At 41.3% G+C, this 23,924-nt stretch overlaps 1 protein-coding gene across 3 annotated transcripts; it reads right to left on the bottom strand.

Annotated features, from left to right (window-relative positions):
* Positions 1-131: 131 nt before the first annotated feature.
* LOC106896138 (serine/threonine-protein phosphatase 4 regulatory subunit 1-like) lies at positions 132-23,871 on the bottom strand. Of its 3 annotated transcripts, XM_014955876.1 has the most exons (20): positions 23,733-23,859; positions 23,568-23,612; positions 19,550-19,682; positions 19,107-19,213; positions 18,320-18,462; positions 17,685-17,831; positions 16,245-16,352; positions 15,040-15,105; positions 14,328-14,486; positions 13,614-13,807; positions 12,832-13,268; positions 10,812-11,044; positions 9,766-9,858; positions 9,120-9,305; positions 8,674-8,835; positions 7,962-8,062; positions 6,757-6,877; positions 4,923-5,057; positions 4,061-4,202; positions 132-3,176 (listed from the first exon to the last, which is right to left on the bottom strand). In XM_014955876.1, the coding sequence occupies exons 1-20, from the start codon at positions 23,737-23,739 to the stop codon at positions 3,022-3,024; spliced, it is 2,874 nt and encodes a 957-aa protein (XP_014811362.1). In that variant the 5' UTR covers positions 23,740-23,859; the 3' UTR covers positions 132-3,021. The 3 variants fall into 3 exon arrangements, with proteins under 3 accessions (XP_014811362.1, XP_014811370.1, XP_014811378.1); XM_014955884.1 differs by lacking the exon at positions 23,568-23,612 and having other exon boundaries at positions 23,733-23,871; XM_014955892.1 differs by lacking the exons at positions 23,568-23,612; positions 23,733-23,859 and adding an exon at positions 22,916-23,066.
* Positions 23,872-23,924: the final 53 nt, after the last annotated feature.

Raw genomic sequence — 23,924 nt, 5'->3', positions numbered from 1 at the left:
AAGAGGCACTTCAGACCTCTGACATGGAATGGGTTTTACTGCAGCACGATGAATTCCACGCTCAGCCCCGCGCAGGAGATAACCACACACAGTCACACCCCACCACCAGGACAAAAGTTACCACAAGTTGGTTTATAAAACAGTCACAGGATTTATTGAGATAAATACAAAGTTACATAGATTCTCTATTCTGACAAATGAATGACACTTCCAGAGTGTCCCCAAACGCTGTGCAGAGACCAGTGCTGGACCCCACCGAGGGGGTGTCACACCTCAGACCCCACCCAGCCCGAGCTCCAGGAAACACCAACACACTTTGGATCATGAGTGCCTGATAATGTCCTCTGGCATCAGAGCAATATTGCACCCACTAACCTTGTTTTCATGTTCCTTAGCTAGAAATTTTTACAAGTGGTATCTTACCACTGTTGTGGAAGTGGATCAACGACCTAACTTTGCTCCTCCTGGCTTTTAAAATACATATTTTTGCATAATTTAAACAGCCCAGAGAATTGTATGTGAACACACCGCGTTACTCATCATTGCATACATTTGTCTAGTACAAGACGTAAAGTGCAGTCTTTACTCATGCTGAAATCACTTCTAATTTAAAACTAAAGCAAAGACAAACCTTGTTGAGGTAAATCTGTTTCCAGACCCGCACGTTGCCTGCACCCCCCCCGACCTGCGATGCCCCGTTGGTGCTGCATCTGCCCCTGCAGGGGTTCAACCCACCTTGAGTCATTCCACTGGAACCACACCATCAGAGCAGAGGTGATTCCTGGAGCCAGAGAGGTACCAAAACACTGTCAAAAGCAAACTTTGTTGAGCTATTTAGTGAAATTCTACAACTAGGGTTTTAACTGGTGACGTTCTAATGACAAACTCTTGATGAACACCAACCAAACACGCTAAAGGACAGGGAAGCTTGTGTGTTCCAGGGGATTATTGCAAGATTAACTATTTAAGATTATCTGATAAACGGAGTCCTGGGTTGGGTTAACGTTCAAAGTATTTAATTTATATACAGTACATTTCAAACATACTTACATATACACACACTTAAAAAAATGTGTTCAGTGCTGAGAAATTTAATGAACTGATAAAAAACAGAAGTAAAACCTTGTCAGAAAGGCCTTAGAAAATTTGAACTGTTAGAAAATACTAGTATAATGCCAGCATTAGAAAAAGATACTAGAACTAGAAAAAACTAACTTGAGAGATCTTTTTGTTAAGAAGTTGCAATCATAAAAAGTCTGTACTGAAGAAGCATTTGTTTTAAATTATAAAAAAATTGTAAAAAATTAAGGGTAGAAGGTTGCAGAGTTCAGAGAGCTCATGCTGTTTGTGTCCCGGCAGCGACAGCAGAGGCACAGCTCCGCCTGCAGCTTCCCAGAGCTTCTGCAATCTCAGGAGAAAACAATTGTTACAAATACTGTACACGGTATAATACAAGACTTGTTAAACTTCAACAAAACTGAGCCCTCCAAAATTACAGAATCCAGCTGAGGAACCTACTGGCTCTATTGCAGACAAGCCAGATTCAAAACTAAACAAAAAAGAACCAAGTAATTTCTTTTAAAGTCTTCACCCATGTGAACTACTCACTAGTGCAGCAGTGAAATAAGGGGAACTATTTACAAGGGTCTATTGGTGATAAGTGTTGTGATCACAGAGAGAAAGTAACTGTTATTACATGAAACCATTCCTTTAGTATTTAAGCATTAGGTTTTAAACAGGACAAAGGTCCAATCCACAATCTAAAAAACCTAAGACTATTTTCCAGGCCCCACATTATCTGCAGATTTGGGACAGAACAGAAGACAGGATCCACAAAAAAAATCCTAGCTTTGTAATTTTTCTAACTGGTCAGAAGCTATCCCATTTTATTAACAGAACTGTGTTCTTTGTGTTCCTTTTTTCTTCCAAAACACCTGAACACCACACAGAAAACATCCTCCTGGAGCCCAAGGACCTCAGTTCCCCTGCTGTTTGCCCCAGACCGCACCCTTCAGCCAGAAGTCAAAGAGCAGCACCTCCTTCCCCTGAGGACTTGCCACTTGGGGGGTGTCAGAATGTGGAGATGGGGAGCTGCCTGGGGTCTTGGACCAGTTTCAAGGTGTTTTTCAAATGATGTAAAAAAACCCAACCAAGACCATGAGTCTGTAAAACTGTATAATGCCCCCCTCCCTACAGATCCAGCCCCAGCTGAGCCCCTTCAACACCAGGACTGTGCTGGGGCAGGAGGAGCGATTCTCAGTCTGGGCCATAAAGTCATCTCCTGCTCTGAGTCTCAGAGCTGGCAGTAACGAAACAGAGGTGTTACCTGCTCTAGGGGTATAGCTCAGAAATAACAAATTAATAGAAGAGCCACAATATAAAGCATCTTAAGCTCTCTGTGCTTTGAAAAACATCACATTATATTAAGTAAAAATGAACCATGCCTTATTTCTAGCAGAGTAACTACTCCATAAAGTGAAATGATTTTTGAGCTTTTTTCCACTGACACAGAATTAAGTTCTTCATCCTTTTTTGTTAAAATTTGAAGTTATTCACATATGTAATTTTTTTTTCCAGTAAATACTTGAAACAATACAAGCCTATAATAGAAGGAAAGAATATCTTAATGTAAGTTTTCTATGATCAAGTTTAAGATTTTGAAACCATTTTAAAGCTTATAGCAGACTGCTCTACTACTGGAAATATTTTGTGAGAAGCTGAAATATGAATTCCCATGACACTGAAACACTGTGTGGTGTGAGACCTTACACACAACACTTCACTGCACACCAGATCAGAGTTATCACCCGCATTTACACAGTAAAAAGCGGCATTAATCACTCGTGTGTATCAGACAGACACAGCTGCAGAGAAAGGTGCTCACAAGATGAAAATTGCAACGTTTCTCAATAGACCCTTTCCAGCTCACATCGGTAACAAAAACCTCCTTATTTGTCCCCATTATTCATCCTGGCCATGCCCATGAGGCCAAACACTGATGTTCAGTGTCTACAGAACACACTAGTTGTGTTTTTCAATGGCGGTGCTGTCCGTGTTACCCTGCTTGAGTTTGATGGTGGCAAAGAAGGACACGTCTTGGTCTCTGTCAGACTGCAGGGCTAGAACAGTCTCTTCTGCAGCCTCTAGGTGAGGATTGCCAACACTCTTAAAATAAGCTAGAATAAGGGGAGAAAAAGACAATTTTAATCAAAGCCAAAAGAATAACCCCTTTAGTGTAAGTAGTGCAGAAACACAGAGAATGCCAAGAACTTCTGGGGGAGCTCATCCTATTCATGGGCTGCTTTGAAAACTACACCAAGCTACAGCACTAACAGAGAAGAGAAACCTGTCGCCGCTCGCTCACTTTATCACCTACTTCAGTATTTTGAAGCGAAATTCCTTTCGCTGAGCCCTGCATAGGAACTTATCAACAAGTGAAAGCAAGCTCAGGAAGCTGCCACTGTCCAATGCTTTACAAAGCATTCCCTGTATTTTATTCTGAAAAAAATACAGGGAGAGAATCTTCCTTTGAATAATCAGAGATCATCTGATGCTTTTGTTGTTGTTTTGCAGGAACTGTAACATAGGTGGCTGCAGCAGCACACAAAATTACATTCTCTCCTAGTACAACTGTGAGCTCAACACTACAATGACAGAACAAACCATTTCAGAAAAAGGCATAACGCTTCAGCTTAAGGACCCCAAAGATGACTAACTACTTCGTTAACATTAAGGCCTGAAATATAGCAAAATAGTCTAACACGATGCTTAAGAAAGTGTATTTGCCGCCCCCCTCGCGGGTACCAGAGCGCCCCAGCACGGGTGTGCCCACGGCCACTACTGCCCTCCAGCGGACCAAGGCGGTATTGCCGGGACCGCGACCACACACGGCCGGGGGAGCAGCCGCTGCGGCCTGCACTCCCGAACCTGGGCTACTGCGTGCAGCCCTCTTTCCAGTATAACCACAATAAGGCTGATTCCCTTTATAAAGCACTGCACGGGCAGAGCAGAGACAGCCCCATCAGATATCAGTTCTCACAACAGTAATTAATGAGCACACCTTTCTCCAACAGCGTCTGCCGCAGAGCCTTGGCCAGCAGGACCCTCACGTTTGGCACCGGATCTGAAGCCAGACTTAAAAGACTGGGGAGTAAGTGTTCAACAAACTGGTCGACAGGCATGCACTCTTCTTCCACTGCAACCTACGGGGCAGACAAGATTTAAGGTAACAATACACTGTTTGCCATTCCTTCCATCTTCTTCATTTGGCCTGACTATCACAAAAAGTCAGTGTTTAACTCTGAAAACCACACCCTGCATCGGTGAAATAGGTACAACCTTTGAAATACTGTTATGAAAATGTCTCACCATTCTAAAGTTCATCTAAAGATGATCCAACAGGAGCAGATAACTTTCTTTCAACTATATTTTAGGAAATACTGCTTCCTTGGCCTGTCATCACCCTTTTGCCTTTGACATCCAACCCTTGCTCCTTGCTGCTACCCAAGTCAGCGTTTCAGGTTTGGAGGGGGGGCATAAATGGAAATAAAGAGGGAGAGAGTTCCTGGCATCAAGCACCCACTGGCAGTTTGAGGGGCTCTTGTGAACCTTCATCTTCACGTGTCAAAAGTATTACAAAATGAATCTCAGTTTTGGACTTAATTCCTAAGTCCACCAGGATGCCAGAAAGTACAAGGATCTTCAGCTGGAGACACAGATCAAAACGGCTCCAAAACTGGGCAGCCATCGGCTAGTGGTGAGACAGACCAACTCTGCCCCTGCCTTTGTCACCCCACAGCATCACAGAACCCAGAGAACGACAAAACAACTGAGAGTCCAAATTCCAGCTCTGCTCATGTTGTGGTAAACCCTCAAAATGGCTCCAAATTAAACACACATGGAAACAGAGAGCACATTCCCACCTGACAAATGAAGGCAAACGCTTGTCTTCCAACCCATTTGGAGCAGTGACGAAACCGCACAACGAGTTCATTAATGAAATTCAATCCCAGTGCATTTGCATTGTTTGCATAGAACTTCTGTAGAATTGCTACCACCTGGGAAGCAAAGGGGGGGAGGGAGGGAATGAAAAAAAAGAGATGTAACGTAGCCCTTAGTGTTAAAAAAAAGCATCATTTCATCTGAATCCTACAAAGGAACACCAAAGTATATTCAGTGTAATCAGCTATGCTTGCACAATTAATCACTATGCTTATTCCACAGAAAAGAAAGCTTCAAAAAGCTGCTTGTTCAGGTGAAACAAAATCTCTAAAAGAAATTAAAACCACCATTAAAATAATACTCCTTTCCATAGTACCATGAAGAAAAGTAAGAAATTAAAATAAAAAAATATCTTTCTACTCATTCAGCAGATCTGTGGGACGATGGTGCTATCATGAAGTCTATAAATTATATAATCTTTGATAAAAGATCAGTAATTTTTATTTTTTTAAACAACTGGGAAAGTCTCTCAAATTTTCTATATCCTGGTTTCATCCAGTTAAAAATACATTTATCATTCACATAAAACAACAGAGAGATGTTCAAATCTGTGCAAGGCAGACAACTCAAAATTTGTAAAGCCTTCATTTAGTTTTTTCCCCGTATTTTTTCCCATGTCTATCAAAACATGTACTAATCTGCCCTACTTGTCTGAAAGGAAACACTGATTTCAGGTGTCCCTCTCAAGGATTGTTTTCCTCCTTCCTGCCAGGAGGTGAACTGAATCCCCTACCAGTTTGAAGGAGATCCACCGAACTTCAGAGACTTTATCGGAGCAGAGCGTGAGCGCGATGTGCCGTAAGTAATCATAGACATCATTGGGATTGTAGAGCTCCAGGATCAGGATCAGCTGCCTGAAACACAAAGACGGTTGTTACACTAACTGCTCCAGTTCTACCATCTGTTGGACACAGGGAAGGACCATTTGAAGCCTGGAAAATACCACGGTTATTACAAAGCACTTCAACAATTTGTTCTTCTCTTTACTTTATAAAGGTGCACACACCTATTAAAGAGCTTCATGCTTTTACCTCAAGGGATTAAAGTCCAAGAGAAACTTTTATCCAAACTAACCACCTGGGAAGCAAAGGGGGGGAGGGAGGGAATGAAAAAAAAGAGATGTAACGTAGCCCTTAGTGTTAAAAAAAAGCATCATTTCATCTGAATCCTACAAAGGAACACCAAAGTATATTCAGTGTAATCAGCTATGCTTGCACAATTAATCACTATGCTTATTCCACAGAAAAGAAAGCTTCAAAAAGCTGCTTGTTCAGGTGAAACAAAATCTCTAAAAGAAATTAAAACCACCATTAAAATAATACTCCTTTCCATAGTACCATGAAGAAAAGTAAGAAATTAAAATAAAAAAATATCTTTCTACTCATTCAGCAGATCTGTGGGACGATGGTGCTATCATGAAGTCTATAAATTATATAATCTTTGATAAAAGATCAGTAATTTTTATTTTTTTTAAACAACTGGGAAAGTCTCTCAAATTTTCTATATCCTGGTTTCATCCAGTTAAAAATACATTTATCATTCACATAAAACAACAGAGAGATGTTCAAATCTGTGCAAGGCAGACAACTCAAAATTTGTAAAGCCTTCATTTAGTTTTTTCCCCGTATTTTTTCCCATGTCTATCAAAACATGTACTAATCTGCCCTACTTGTCTGAAAGGAAACACTGATTTCAGGTGTCCCTCTCAAGGATTGTTTTCCTCCTTCCTGCCAGGAGGTGAACTGAATCCCCTACCAGTTTGAAGGAGATCCACCGAACTTCAGAGACTTTATCGGAGCAGAGCGTGAGCGCGATGTGCCGTAAGTAATCATAGACATCATTGGGATTGTAGAGCTCCAGGATCAGGATCAGCTGCCTGAAACACAAAGACGGTTGTTACACTAACTGCTCCAGTTCTACCATCTGTTGGACACAGGGAAGGACCATTTGAAGCCTGGAAAATACCACGGTTATTACAAAGCACTTCAACAATTTGTTCTTCTCTTTACTTTATAAAGGTGCACACACCTATTAAAGAGCTTCATGCTTTTACCTCAAGGGATTAAAGTCCAAGAGAAACTTTTATCCAAACTAAATGTACCAATGAATCAAAATTATCCCAAAAAATAACAAAAATTAAAGATAAGTACAATGGGAAATTTCTCTGCAACTTCAGACCAATGCCCTGTGCATTCTTGCAAAGTAAAACAAAGATTTACTTCAGTTAGAAGTCTGTATTTCAGAGACCAGTTCCTATCTGGGAACTGCCCAGAACTTGTTCCAGCCCCAACACTGCCAGTAAGTGACCAAGGGGGCAGCTCCCCACTGGGTGCCCAGGAGCTGCTGCACAACCTTCTGGCACCCCAATGAGGTTTGGGTTCTTGGGCCAAACTACCAAGGGGAGAGGAAACCCTCAGCAGCCCAAAGCAACCAGATAAACACTAAGGTCAGATCTTAGCTGCAAACTATGTCTACAAATATTCTTTGGGTGCTTCAAATATCAAAAGGGCTTGTAGGAAAAGAATTGTGGGATGTTACTCTGTCTCCATTATACACACAGCCACAGGGAAATACCACTGAATAAACCAATTTTTTTAAGACCTGTTTTTTCTTTCATACACATTAGAAAAAGTGACTTTGTATGTAGTTTTCCTTGATTTTCACAAGACATCTAGAGCTGAATAAAATCTGAAACCTCACTGAGGAGTATCTATCAAATTGTACCAAAATGGATCTGGTTGGCTTGCAGCCTGTGAAATATGACAATCACAGACCTTTTGGTCACACTTGATTACAACAGAACCTGCCAACTCCTCTTCCCTAAAACTCCCAAAAGGTCCCCCAAAAGCCCCAACAGCCAAATCCTTTTAAGTTCAGTTCCTTAACACAGAATGGGTGTGCTAACTTATTTCCAAGTTAGTAATGTAGATTAAAAATCAAAAGTTAACAAAATTACATACTCTGCCAGCTCGTAACGAAACCTCCAGTTCCTGCTGTTATCAGTCACCACAAATTCTTGAAGCTGGTAAAGATACTCTCGCCTTTTGTCTGCATGAAGTAACTAAAGGAAACATGTTATTAGTATAAAAGTGATAAAATTCAATACCTGCAGTTCTGTGGTGTATTACTCCATTCACATCTGGGTGCATTCTCCTACTTGGAAGCCACTGATCATTCACAAGACACTTAAGGATTTGTGCAGAAGCAGCTGAGTGCCTGGACACACAGGACGATACCCCCAGGAGCACCTCACGTCACTGCCCTGTGCAAGGACACGTCACGGCACCGCCCCGGGCTGAGACCCAGCAACAACAAACCACGGGTTTGTCCCTTGTGCAGCAGACCCACCAGAATCTGCTTTTCTTCACCCCCAAACACAAACTGCCAACACTCCCAAACCCCTGTAGGACTGCTCAAAATACTAACTCCTTCACAGCAGCAAGGAGTGTTTACAACCGCACTGACAGAAAGGTTTCAGTTTGGGTATTTTGTTAGGATGTGAGGCAGGAGAGAAGTGAGGGATCTAAAAAAGCAATAGGCACACACACAAAATGGCATTATTGCACAAAACGAAATATGTAATTAGATGTGAATACCTGCAGATCTCATTAGAAAACTCTTAATATAAAGGAATCAGAAAAAATTATCTTGAATGAAATAACACTTTCCTACCTTTAGAAAGTCATACAGATGTTTAAGGACACCAATGCGAACTTCATCCAGGTCTTTCAAGAACCCATTGAAAATGGGCACCAGGTCAGCAGCTGTCAGCTGGTCCCCCAGGATAACAGCCAGCTCGTGTATGGAGAAGGCGAGCGTGCGACGGACCTTCCACTGCAAACGGGTTAAGGAGTGAACTGGATTAGGCACCATAACTAAAACAAAGAAGCTTTTGAACTACACCTGTGTGAGGATTGGGGGAGCAGAAGAAATAGGGCTAGTTACACAGCAGTAGAACATGTTAATCATATTTATGAAGTCTGATTTATATCTGAAATTTTTTATTTTAGTGCACATTTCATCTCATAAGTATACAGTGTTACAACTCCAGTACAACAAACGCCAACAAAAAAGCTACTCAAAATTCTGATTTATCATTAAAAAAACTTGTTTTTTACCTGTACATCAGAGGCCAGCGTCTCGTAGGTATCCTTCAGGCAGTGCCAGTTCTGCCTGCCCAGTGTCAAGGCCACCCCAGGCAGGCTGTAGGCACAGTGCTTGGCTATTTCTGTATCAACGGTCTGGGCTCGAGCCGGGTCCGTCATCGACAAGTACTGGTCCAGCAAAGGCTGAGGTATGATATCCTACCAACACAGACAGCACGTCAGCAACACACACGTGGAGAGGAGAATGAAAACACACCACAGTGCTGCACATTCTCCTGCTGCCCACCAGCCAGAAGTGGGCTGGCTTTGCCCAGGGCAAGCGACTTCTTGTTGGGACAGAGCAGTCAAACACTGTTCAGCAAATGTTACTTATCAACATGTTCCATGAAACCAAACTGGAAATGCCTTCTTTGCTGAAGACAAACAGTAAACTCAGTGGGAAAACAGTAGAGTCAGGACCTACCTTGGTTGCACAGATGCCTCAAAGGCACCAAAGAGGCAACAGAATTATTCTGATTTAAAGTAAGAGTTCTCCTCAAATGCCCAGAACATTTCTTAACATTCTGCAGCTGATCAACTGCAAAGCTATTGCTGCAGTAAGCATGAGATGCCCTGTATTCAGTGTTCCACTACAGCAGTTAGATGTTCTTGTCATCACCTGCAATTTTGACTTGTCATCTTCAAGTGGTGGATTATTTTCTTGCTCTTTCTTTAAAAATACACTGGTTCCTCTGCGTGGTTCCTCCAAATCCTGTGAAAGGATGCACGAGCCGGTGAAATGAACTGGGCTTACTGCTGTTGGGGGATTTCAAAGCATCACACTACAGTTCAGATACAAAACAGCCTTTTACAGACAAAGCCCAATTCAGTGTTTATACGAATACGGAAGACAGAGCTGTACACTAAAACAAACACTATTAAAATCGCAGCAGCAACAAAGGGAACAGTAGTCAAATTTACCCAGCATTCATACAGATTTTGGATGGTTACTTTTACTATACTCTTCAGTAGTTTTTCTTTTTGGCATTAATTTAAATGATACGAAACAAGACAGCTTAGCAGTTGCTCCAAGGCAGTCAACACCATGATAAAAGCTTTACTTCAAACAAACTGCTGGAAATTCCCAAGCCTACCAAATTATGGAGCACACACCTCTCCCCACATATCAACAAAACACTTCAAAACAATTACAAGATTTAAAAGACCAAAACCATAAGAAGTTCAAAAGCTCACACAGTATTTTACATTTTTGTTCAGAGGTTTTATGTGCAATTCTTGCTGATTGACAATGAGAGCTTTTCTATTTCACAATTAGCTCTAGCAACACCACATACTGTGCAAACAATTCTTTTTACTCTTATCTGTACATTATCAAGAAACAGTAACGAGGAAATGCAGATGTGTCAGCACCTCATTCAGCCTCGTGTCTGGAGGTAAAAGACTAATTTTAGATGTGTTACAGGATGAAGTGTGACTGTACTTGGTCCACGTTATCTGGAAGAAAACCTACAAGACTACTGCAAAACTTTTGTGTGCAAAAAGAAATAGCCCCCAATAGCTTTTCTTTCTTAATTAAAATAAGTCACATAGGATAATTATGGTGTGGTGACACTCAAAGGCTTCAGATAAGTGGGTCAGTTATGGCAGGGACACAAACACACCCAGCACAGGAATGGGTCAGGATTTCACAGCTCAGACACTTACTGTGCTGCTCTGTGCACCGCTGGCAGACAGGTCCCTGGGGTCGTCCTGGGAGGCAGGGGATGAAAGCACGTCCTCCTCTGCCTGGCTGCAGGTACCACCTGAAACAGCCACTTCATCTGAAGTGGTTTTGGGCTGAAGTTTGCCACTGCTTTCTTCAAGTTTCTTGGCCTCACAGTCACCAACAGAATCGAACTGAGCAGCTCTGAGAGCAGCAGACAACACTTGGACCTGAGCTGTACAAAGCAAAAGACAACTATTTAGTCTCTCTTCTGCACTTAAACTTGTAATTAGTTAATCTGAAAAGATAAGAAGCCCAGAAGCACAGAAATGCGGTATTTTAGCAAACATTTGCTCTTACAGTAAAGGCCCAATACTCTGCCACAAAACCATCACAAATTAAGAGCAATGATTTGGACGTATTAAAATTTTCAGCAGAACCATTCTACTGATTTCTACACTGAAAGGTATTTCTAATAATCCCCTGGAATGAGGTTATCACAGCATCCTGTCTCACCTCCTATCCTTCATACCAACAAACAGTTTAATATAAACTCTTCTGCTACATTCTTTAATTGCTTCTATGGCTTGGAAAAGGTGCCAATGTGCATTTAAAACATTTCTGAACAAATCTTTATCCAGAGGAGTGAATTGGTCAAACCACCTCCAAACTGTTTTGCAGAAGCAGACAGAAAACAAAAGGTTGGGTTTATCCCTATCACCAATCAAGTTCTGACAAACTCTATTCACTCATTATGCCTCATTGCTGCTGGGAACATGGAGTTCCTGAGAGTTCCCAGTGCAGGAACCATGGCAGCCACATCTGCACATGCATATGGCAAGCACCGCCTTTGGATGAAACACTGGCGCATGCTTTAAAGGCGAAGAATACTACAGAAGTATGGATCAAAAGCATATTTGTGAGTGCTTTGGCAGCTAGAGCAGGAGGAAAACAGGAACTAACATCCACATCGCCTTGTTCTGAGAAAGGAAGCAAGACTGCTCTGCTCAAGTTGGGGGGAAGCAGAAATCTTGTTTTCTCCTCTGCCTCTCCAAACCCCTCCCTCTCACTGTACAGAGTCACAACATCTCTCCAGTTGTCCTCCTTCTACGTAACGGGGATTTTGCTCTCTTCTGCTTTTAGTCTCTGCCTTTTCTTTCCAAAACTCATTTACACTATTTTTTTCTCTTTCCTTCATTCATTTCAGTTTCCCTGTTTTCCTTTACTACTTTAAATTCAATTTTTTCACCTCTTCCTCCTTTAAATCTTTCCCTTTCTTTCTGATCCTTTGCCACTCACAGGTGAAGATTTTATTTTCCTGGTACCTTTCTGAATGACTACAGGGAGTCACCTAAACACGCTACACGCTGCCAGGGGCTCGCTCCTCACTGCTACTGCAGTAAGGAATCCAGCTGATACTGCTCCCAGACATGACTTTGCACGGAGAGAGGCATGGTGAAACAGGCAGGTGAAAACTTAATTCACTAGAATACTCGAGACTTAGTGGGACAAGAAACAAGCTGACTATGGAAGACAGGCTTGTCAAGAGGGATCAGGCCCAGGAAACACATGCATCCTGCCATCAGGGCATCACTACTTCAGTGTGTTCATCAACGGGCTTGTGTGGAGAAGCTCAGGAAATTAGGGCGATTCTCACTCAACAAAATATTAGCTGAATTCAGCTGATAACAGGTAGTTCTGTTCCTGAAACTACAGTACTTGGTTACAGTACTTGAAATTCAATACAGTTTTAACAGATTTCAACCAGCTCTTTTCCCTTTTGTAGATTGATCCAATTTATTTCCTGTGCCAACAGGAGCTAGGAGCACATCCCAGCTGTTCTAGAAATAGCTCAGGTCTTGTGATAAACACTGTTGTGTAACTTTCTACTATAATTTACTCCTCGAGGAAGTCTCATCACCTTATGAATACCAAGCCAATTAAAATGCAGACAAGGGGTTTGTAAAGACCAGGAGGAAACCTGCTCAGAGAAAACATGATTTTACTGTTATGGACTCTCACCTTGAACATCTGGATCATCTATGTGCTCTTGTAAGCTTTCTAGAACTTTTTTAATTTCACTACTAGCAACACAGTTATTACACGGCACAGAACAGCTATCTTTGTGCTTTTCAGTCTTGAACTGAAGCAACTCCAGATCCTGACTTATATCAGGCAGAGGAGGGCGCCAATACAGAAAAGTATTAAATACGTCCTCAGCAGACTGTAGCCTTGAGTTCATTCCAGGAAAACTGCTGTCCTTAGTGACTTCTATGACACCAGCAGCAACTCTGTCACCCTGAGACAATCGAGACACATCTTCTCCAGGACTGGTACAACAATCTGAACTTTCTTCCTGCGTATCTTTACTTAGGTTCTCAACTGAGAGCTTTGTATTAACTTCAGCTGAAGTCTCCTCAGTCGATGGTTCTGGTTTGATTTCCACTGGTTGTTCTGAACTGGTAACAGACACACACAGTTATCCAAATAAAACTTAAAGTACTCTAACAATAGTTTTCAGTGAAATACTTCAAAAAAGACAGCATCAACTACAGAAGTTTATTTTCTCTGCAGAAAGACAGACGTATGTTACCACTATGCTTTGCTTTACCAGTTTTGCCTGAGAAGCCATCAGATGGCATTTTTCAATAAAGTGACTACACTCAAATAGACACATGCATGATCTCACTCTTCATACCTTTCCCTGGAACTATATTCTCAAGTTGAGATTTTTAGCCCTGAAGAGCAACAAAAAGAATTCTTTTTCTCTCCTGCGCTACACCACGTCTTTCCCCTGGTTTTACCTGGGCAACGTGGCGTTTGTAGTGGAGGGCACTAAAGTGATGTTGTTGCTGGGCTGGCAGGAGTTGGAATTCACATCTTGCATCAATGGCCGGATACTCAGCGACCCATCTTCCCGAATGTAAAGACCAGCACTTGAAGGGTTTGCAAAGGTAGAAATAAATGGGCCGAGAGACTGAAAAGCAGCCTGACGAACCTGTGACAGTATAAGACAGTCAGGATTCATGCAACTCCCAGAGCGTTAATGCTGAGAAATAAAAGTTTAATTCAATTTTTTTGTAAGAACCAATTGGTTCTTACTATAACAGCTTCATTTAATACCAATTATTTAATAACCAGTTATCAATACCAAATAAGTGACATGTAAGCAAGGGGTGTTAGAATATTAAGCATGTACCTACAATCACAGTAAGGAAATTTTGTAAAAGTTATAAATTTGAAGGACACCACTGTCTACTTCAACTAATACCTTTAACACCAGGAACCTACTCTTGGAAGAGTCATTGTACTTACCAAAAAACCCAACCCATTGACAGAAATTCTAAGTAGTAAGAGTGAGGAAAAACAACCAACTAATTTATTAGAGGAGATTAGATTTTATTAGATTACACTCTCGTCCTAGCAAATTTATTTTAGAGACCTTTTAGAGCACACTTTGACTTATTTGTGCCTGATCTGCCTGGGAAGATGCATCGGTTACAGAGCGAGTGACTTACCCATCTGCAAGTGTCACTAATGAGGCTGATGAACAGCGGGGACAGTTTGCTTCTGCGAACTTCTGGGGATGTGGTGTAGGACACTGCCATAAAGCACTCAGCACAAGCTTTTCTCATTCCCCAAACACTATCGGAACAGAGTTCAAAGAACTTGGGAATCTGTCAAAAGTGACCAAAACCAAGACTAATTAAAGACTGAACAAAGACTGCAGCAACTTACTATCAAGGTACTTGTTGGGAAACTGGAGACAATGGTAACTCCAGAGAGAATAAACTAAGTGAAAAACAGAGAAAGAGGGACAGGTTAAAAAAATCTATTAATTGAAGAAATTGGAAAAACCATGTATCTCTCACTTATTTCATTAGGATTTTAGGTATAAGTCTATGCACTAGGAAACAATAGGAGAATTATTAATGGCCTATTTTTCCTGAACTTCTAAGTTGACTGATCATCTAGTTCAGAATAAAAAGAGTCAGTAATCCTACAGTGTGTGTATATATGTTGTCAATTACATTTTCTAGAATGTTTTGCAAAACAAGAACTTTGAATTTCTATTAATTTCCAGTTTTGCTAAATAATTGCAGCCAAAGCCTTAGCCAAATCAATTTTAAAAATGCACTAATTTACAGAGAAGACAATAAAAGAGCTCATTATTAAACCTTTTACACTGAGAAATACAAGTCCTGTAAATTGATTTTGATTTTTACATACCAGCAGTCTTTCTGTGGCTTCTTGCCCAACTGCATTACAAATGTCACCAAAATTAGCTGCACAAATCTAAGAAATAAAACAAGTCATTAATAACATTCTGGCTCTTTCAAGTGCATTAGCTTTATTATCAGCTTCATCATGCATTATTTATCCCACAGTAACAACTGCACGTTTGACTATTCAAATTTCAGCCACGTAAACTACATCCTATAATATTAACTCATCATGAACAAAGACTCATTACAGCAAGCTCCTATAAGCCACACGCCTTTGAAATCAATAGTAATAAAGGATTCAGCACAAAAAGCATTATCTACTTCAGTAGTGGCTAAAGGGGACAATAAGTCTACTGGAAAGTTGAAAGGACTCTGAGCAGCAGCTGTCAGAAGCAAAGCAGCCCAGAACACGACACCGGGGCAGGACTTAGGTGTTCCCACTGACACAGCTGTCTCTGCTACAGCCAGCCCTGGCCTCAGCACTTTGCTGAGGCAAAGTTTAATCAAGGTTTCAAGTTAGTGCCATTTACGGTACATTACAAGCGCTATAATTACCGCAACAGGAACATCTCCTTATGTTGGAAAAAGAGTTTGCCAAAATTTGAAATCAAGTAAGACAGGACTGTGTTTATATATAATTTATTCATTCTATACTTTTATTTAGAAGGTTATAATGCAGCTCAAATTCCAACAAATGCAGCTTATGTTAAGGACCAAGCTAAAACTCTGCATGTCCCCTAAGTCTACTCAAACATTTTAAGACTTCTCACACCACAAGATTCCTTTTGTACTCCAACACGAATTAAAATCAGTCTTACACATTTGGGATTTCTCTTTTCAGACTTTTTTTAAAGGAAGGATGTGTCAAATATGTATTACTTTTCAATTTCTGGTTTTGAAATAAGATGGTAGAGATCAGGTAAATTGTTTGTAGCCGATCACCAAGCACAGTGGCTTAAAGATAAGGTTGTGCAAAACTATTAAATGTGGAAGATCAGCTTAACTGCTAGACCAAAGCTATTCACCAAGGACTGTGACCCATTCCTTTTCTGAACTACAGAAACTATAACCATGTCAATAAATTAAAACTGCTCTTCCAGACTCTTTCAAAGTTCATCAACTAAAGTTTTGACTAAATTATTCAGGAAGGCATTTGAACAGCAACATACAAATTCATTTTTAAGTGTTTAAGGTTGAAAACACACCAACCTTTCTGACTTGAAACAACTTCCCATCACTGCACAGTTCACAGAAACGAGGAAGCAGCATTTGCTCAACTGTCGTTCTGCTCAACATAGAAGCCATTTTACATATTATCTAAAAAAAATATAACCAAGAAGGAAACACATATAAGGAAAATTATAAAGCTTATAAGCACAGCCATATATTCGTCAAAAAACTACCTCCCAAAAGCAAGACAGCAACCACCACCAAATAGATTTAATTGCTACTCGTTATTTGTATTTTCATACCCCTGTTTTCTATGAAGCACAACTGTAACTTTTATTCAAAATCATTCTGTGCCACTATGCCCAAACATTCGTTTTTAATAAATGCGCTTTCAAGGTGTTTTACAATATGACATACACTGATAGTCTGTATGGAGAAGACAAAAGCTCCATTGCGCTAACCCAACATACAAAAATCACAATCTTTAAGCACATTAAAAATATCTCAAGCTTAAGCATGCAATTAAGTCCACTGGCTTTAATAGGACTGTTCGGATACTTAAAAACAAGCACAGTCCCAGGCCTTAATAGGCTCAGACAATGTGATAAGTAGTAAAATTCGGCCATACAACAGCAAAGAAAAGAGAGTAAGACAAACCAGTTATGTGTGTGAGCTAATGCACACTTTACAGGAATCATCCTCAGAAATTTCAGAAGTTAACATCACAGCATAAGTAAAGAAAGTTCTTGAAATACTCATTAATTTAGCCTTGTCTGAAGAACCATCAATTTCAACTACCGTTACAAACAATGTCTCTGCTATGAAAACTCAGGTGCTTTGGATTGTATGTCTCTTTTCAGCTCCCACTTTGAGATAACTCACTGCAATTCTTGTATTTGCAGCAGTAAAAAGGAAGGGGCTCCTGTGCACCCTCCTACTGTTCTGGCTGCAGCACCCGGAGTTCAATGCTCACACGAGTGTTGGCAAATTAACAGTACTCAGCTTCCCATTTTCATTTGTCCAAAATTACCGAAGATTTCTACCTCCACAAAAATAAGCTTTATTCTTAGAAACGTTTGCCTTCATAACAGAACGCTAAATGAGAACTAAAGGCAGACACCATTCAGGGAGTTTCCTCCAAATTTTCAAGCTCCTAAAAGGCAGCTTGTGTTCATATGTCACCCTGGAGAAATGCCCAAGCAATTCCCAACTCCCAAATGAGGAAGATGAAAATCTAGAGGGTAAAAGTGTCAGATATCCATGCTGAAATGTAATTACACACCAGCACTTTTCTGTAGAGTCAACTGATTTCTTGAAAGCCAAGAGGGAGAGGTTTTTCTTTAAATCAGATCATCATTCCTACTTTTACAACAATACTGTGTATATTCTAGAAGAGCTTTATAGTAGCACTGCTAAAAGACAGAACAAAAGCAATTTTAAAAAAGGCAGATATTTAAGATCTCTTCCAAATTCACTTACGTTCACAGCTTCCACCTTGTACTCATCATCACTGTCAGGAGCAGAGAGGTCCAACAGAATGGGACACACCTTATTTTCAATGTCACTCTGAGCAATAAGATCTTGCTCCAGCAGTATAAGCAGTGCTTCTTGACCTGCCTTTCTAACCTATTAATATGAACAAACAAACCCAAAAAAGTACATCACTGAAGGAACATTTACTGATCTGAGCACCACAAAAGGCATGTTTCCAATGAACACACAGGTACAAGTTTAAGAAAAACTGTTTTAACACTATAAGGAATTAGTAATAAATACTAAAATGTTTCATGTAATCATTAGATGATATTTCATCAAATTCTGGTAAGTCAAAAGATGAAGCAGAAGACAGGACTAGTAAGTCATGACTCCTGTAACAGATGCTGACAAAATGCTGTAGGTAAATCCTCTAAGTTTCCCATTATCTGCTAAGGAAAGTATAAGAACAAATCCCAACTCCCTAGCAAAGTGTGCTGAAACCAATAAACACAAAGCATTACCTACAAGCCAGGTATCAATCAGAATGGAATTTCCTATTATCTCTTCCTCATTCCTCGAATTCACTGAGCCACACAGAATTTTCCAACGATTCAACTCATATGGTCTGTTTGTCCTACCTGATTGTTAACATCTGTGAGGTATCTCACTACTATGGGCATAAGGTACTCAAAGAATGCTGTTGGGAATTTTGGTCGACTTTCTTGCAGAAAAATGGCAATAGGAGGTATTTGTTCCATCAGCTCTGTGCGTACAGTTGGTTCTAGTAATAAACAGGAAGTCAAAACTACATCAGTAAATATGAAATCAAGATCAAGTACCTTAAGAAAAAAAAAAGCCTTTTTTTGTTCAGTGTTTTCACAACAGAAGAGAATGAAAATACTCAAAACATAAGAAATATCATCACTGAGACTGCCTGTTCTTAAAGGAAAGCTGAATAAAATAAACAGCCTTACATACATCATCACAGCCCAGAAATCTGGGTAGTTCCCTAATAAGTCACATAAAATAAGAGCACCAGCAAGAAAACCGTATCACCATGAATGCATGCACATGAAGTATTAAATGCACAGCTGTTGTGTGCTGCATACACCACAGGTTCAGATATAATCAATTCCTTCAAAGATATTACTTCAGGCTGTATACAAGTAAGAGCCTTTTCTTTATACACCTACCATACAAAATACTTCAAAAACAGCGGAAAAAATATAATCCCATTTTCACTGACAGCTATTGCTCTTAGATCATTTACTTTCTTTAGTTCACTCATGCCTTGTCAAAATTGAAAGTTATTACCTTCTACATTAGCTTATAACTTACAGCTTATAGTTTTGTAGGCCTAACTTACAAAAATTAAAAAAAAAACAACAACAAAACAAAAAAAATCAAAAAGAACAACTTTCAAACCTGCATCTTCAGAGAGCCTGACTACTATTTCCATTACAGTCAGGAAGTCTTCTTCATTGTTACTGAAATCTCGAAAGACATCCAAAAGACCTCTGGCAATAATTTGCCTGTGGAGTGAACAACATATTGATTGCCTTAATATTTTGCTAACAACATGTAGACGGGGTACAAGTGTAACCTGGCACCTTAATTATCAAGCTCTTCTCTAAACAGACATACCAGTTATACAGCTTCTCCATGTCCCAAAAAACAAAGATGGAGTTGAAAAATCTTACTTAGATGACGAAGAATAAAAACTTCTTTTAATGGAAATGTTATATAAAAGTTATTCAAAGAGAAGTAGTATCATCACTTAGGACAATAACAACAAAAGCAGTGACACCTTAACCTCCACACTGCTATCAGACCCTGTTATCATCAAGCAAAGGAGTGGTTACCCTTACCTGTTAAATATGTTATCACTGAAGGCATATTTTTCTAGACGAGCCAGTGGAGTTAAGTTATCCTGTCCAGGAATATCCAAGAATGCCGTTATCCTCATGCTATCACAGTCTGGTCCATAATCTTCAAACCCAACTTGAAAGACAAGAAGAGTAACCCACAAAAAAAGAAAAAGAAAAAAATCCAAGTGTCAGCAATAGATGTTACAATGTAAAACACACAATACAGTAACTCTATTTCTTTTTAGAGATATTCTTCAAAGGAAAAGTACCTGTACATTCCTGGAAATGTCTTACCAAAAAAATCTTAAGTGATACCTAATGAAGTAAAGAGCCACACTTGCAACCTGTAAATTCAAGAGGGAATAGGATAACTGCTGCCAATTTTTTTTTAGGCCTTCATCCTTAAAACAAAGACAGTGAAATAATCCACCCATGACAAATTCTCTCATTTCAGCAATGAATATAGGAACACAAAGAGCAACCAAAACCCCAGAGCTGATACTCCTGCTCTGGGTTTAGAACTTGCCCAGCCAAGCAGTCCTAGAATTACGCATACTTTGTTCAGGTAAGTGATATAGCTACTGCCATCATACTAAGTACATGCAAACCCAGCACAAACTGCTTCTCACATTCAAGAAGTCTCTGAAGTCAGCATAAGGGCTGAGTGACACCCACTGAAGAAAACAAGCCAGTTTCCAACTTGGCAGGACACAGAATTAGGTATTTTAATCAGTAAAGAAAGCACAAAACTGGTAATAACTTGAGAGCACAGTGAGAAGCCAAACAGGGCATATGTGGAACTGCCTGTGAGACTACAACCGAGGCACTCAGTGATGTCCCCTCTACTGCAGAGACAGCCTGTCTCCAGGAAGAACTCACACAGTGCCTCCATATCAAAGATCAGCAGAGCTTTGGGTAAATAACTAAAAGCAAACCAAGAAAGTTTCATTCCTAGTACTAGTTTCCCCTGTTTGTAAAATGGGAAGAACAGGAATACCTTCTCCCACTGACACTCTTTGAAGATTAAGAAAAATATATGTAAAGCACTATATAACCCCCTATCTTCAGCATTTTGGTTTCATTAAAAAAAAATCTACAGTCCTTCCCACTATGTCATCCCAATCAGTATAGAGCTTTTGCACATCTTAAAGTCAAGCCTGTGCTATTTCATAACGTACTTTGAAACTGCCATACTCAAACCCAGCTCTGAGCATCCTTAGATATGTAACCAGTCCATGATTCTATGATATCTGTGCAATTATAATGCATATATTAAGATCCACAGAGATCGGATACTCTTTCACTAGCTAATTTTTGAGGCTAGCTACCTGTTATACAAAGATAGATTTATTAGGGTTTAAAAAAATAAAAATCAATATACTCGTCATTAACTTTATCTACTGCCCACTTCTTCTTTAATTAAGAAACAATCTAAAAATACAGGCTCTCTCTCATCTGTTCACTTCAAATAGTTCATATTTCCTACCAATTGAAATGACAATGAAGCACATCTCAACTTTAAGTTTCACTATGATACTACGCCAGAGACTAATTTTGTAAACATGATGAACACATTTAATTTTACTACTTGGAACAACTCTAGTATTCATTTACATTACTTAACACACACCAGTGCTTCTCTGACCAGAGGGAAAACAGAGAAAACTGGTTATGCTCAAGATCAAGAGTTAAATACTTGACATTTTTTCCACACTCAGTACACATAAGTAAGAAACAGTCATGGCAGAATCCATTTTGTCTTCTCTCAAGAACTTTAGTTTTCTTTTTTCATAAAAGAAGCCGCCATAGGTACTTACAAGTTTCAAAATACACCAGAGTACGAAAAAGTAAATGACAGAAAAATTATGAGCTAGTATTTAACTGATTTATGTTCTTTCCTAGATCAAACATTTAGTATTCTTCCTCTATCCTCTAAGGATATCAAACAAGAAAGCTTGAAATCTGTCTGCCTCTAAAGAACAAATGCGACTATTCACAGTTGAATTGGAGCTCACCAAGCCTTAGCTTGGCCTAGGCTCAAAAGCTGCTCACAGCCTGTAGGAACACTCCATGTCACAGGGCTTCACTACGCGATTCTCCACCATCAGCTGGTAGCACCATCCACTGTCTGCAGTACAAAACAGGAAATGCTGGTGCAGAGCCCAGTGATTTCATGAGCTTGAGGAGATGATTTTCTCTCCTGCTGTTTTTAGAAGCAAAAGCAGTTTTTAAAATACATTTTCTTTACAAAGGGCATAACTAAGCTAATTATTTTTCCAGATTATGCCATATCTTTCCTTACAAAAAACAAGTTTCAAATTGTACTTGATGAATTTAGGTAGATTTTTTTTTTAGGTAGAAGAGAAAACTGGAAAGGGAACTGGGAGCAATTCAGAAAGTCCCAATCAATTCAAATTGCTAAACATTCATTAGCGCCATCAAGGGGGTTGTTTGGGTTTTTTCTTGTTCTGTTTTTTAAAATTTGGACAGCAAAAGATATTTTCAACTCTGAAATAAGATACTACAGCAACAACAGTTGCAGCTCTTCCATTGGAGAAACTCACTGCACAACAGTCCTTAAATCACTGTAAGCACATTGAAATACACCAGTTAATTTCTTCCCACTTAATGCAGACATGCTTTTTGTTACCGAAGGTGATGACTTCTTACAAGCACTATCCTCCATGCTTCTTACACTTTTTTAGATTTCTAGTTTCTCAAATAGAGAGCTGTATTAAGGAAGGGGGATGCTTTTTAATTTGTTTTACATTCGTTCATTAAAATTCACAAACTAACCATTTGTATAAGAGAAACATTAAAGATATTTTGCAGTACACAAAAAACACAAAGCAAACCAAGAACCATTACATACACGGCTCATCTCACCACTTATACATCACTTACATCGCAAAAGATCCCAAACTTTTCTTGCAAAACTTAAAACACAAACGACAGACCACTTTATTTTAACTACCTACTAGTGAAATGCAGAAACCTCAAAGACTGAGAGCAGCCACCAGCAGAACCCTGCCAGCACGGGCCCTGCACACCCTCCCAACGCAATGTGCCACATCTCACTGGTGCTCCAGCATTTCCCCAGTGCTCCTGACGAACACCTTCTTCCTGAAGTAGCTTATTTAGGCTAGTCTGGGGGGGGAAATCCATATGCTACCTGTTTTCAAATACCACTAAACAATAACGGTTTTGTGTTAAACAAAGAGTCTCTCTCACAAGAAACAAACTCGGTTCTCTTTTTTTTTAACAGAAAAGTCAGTCCAGCGCCCAAAGCACCAGTGAAACCACCCCACACGTACAGCCGCTTTCTAAAGCAATGCAAGTTCATCCGGTTATGGGTCAGGGATTTACCTCCTCCGGTATCACCTCTGACGGAGCCGCGGCTCAGCTCTAGCCCCGTAACTCGCCTCAGGGCTACCGCGGCCGGGCCCGGGGCTGCGGCCCGCTCCGGGACCCCCCACAGGGCCTGACCCCGAGCCCGGCCGCGACCGGCGGGAGCACAGCTGCGGTGCTGCCCCTCTCCAGCCCGGCAGACGCCGGTCCCCTGCTCCGAACGGCGCCGCCGGCAGCTCCCGCCTGCCTCGGGCCTGTTCCCACCGACAACGGCCGCGGGGCCCACCCCTGCGCCGGCCCGGCCCGCCTTCCCCCCGAGAGGCACGGCGGGCCCTGCTCGCACCGCGCCAGCCCTAGGAGGCCTGGGGTCTCCGTGGAGGCCGCTCTCCAGACACCGCGGCGTCCCCTCGCCCTCAGCGGGACGGCGGCCGCCGCCCGAGGGCCCGCCAGAGGGGACCGGCCGCTCCCGGTCAGCGCCGCGCCCCGGCGGATGCGCAAACACGCCCCTAACGCCCTGTGAGCCCTCACCTACCGACACCTACAGCCTCACCATCCGCCCTCCGCCCTGACCTGGGTACGGAGAGAGGGAACGCGGGCGACTGAGGGACCCGGGGTGGGAGAGCGGGGAGGGCCTAAGGAGGGAGCAGAAAAATAAAAACCAGTTACTCACAATCATCTAAGTCATCCTGCAAATCCACAAAATACAAAGGGATCCCTACAAACGAAAACAGAAGAGAGACACCGGGGGGTTGGTTTCGGAGGGCTCCGGCGAGGACGGCGGCAGCCCCAGGCGAGCCGCCCTGGCGCCCCCCGCCCGCCCGCCGGCCCCACTTACCGGCCATCTTGGAATGGACATGGGCGAGGAGGAGGAGGGAGCGGGAGGGCGCAGGGAGGAGCCGCCGGCACTTCCTGCCCCCGGGTCACCCCGCGCAGCCGGAACGCCGCCGGGTCGACACACAGACACTGCCGGGGGCCACTCGCCCCTCGGCCCCCGCCGTCGCCTCCCGAGCGGGGCAAAGCGCGGCGG

The sequence above is a fragment of the Calidris pugnax genome, unplaced genomic scaffold (genome assembly GCF_001431845.1).
Source record: "Calidris pugnax isolate Ruff unplaced genomic scaffold, ASM143184v1 scaffold50, whole genome shotgun sequence".
In the NCBI taxonomy this organism is placed as follows: Eukaryota; Metazoa; Chordata; class Aves; order Charadriiformes; family Scolopacidae; genus Calidris; species Calidris pugnax.
This window is presented reverse-complemented; position numbering and strand designations above follow the sequence as displayed.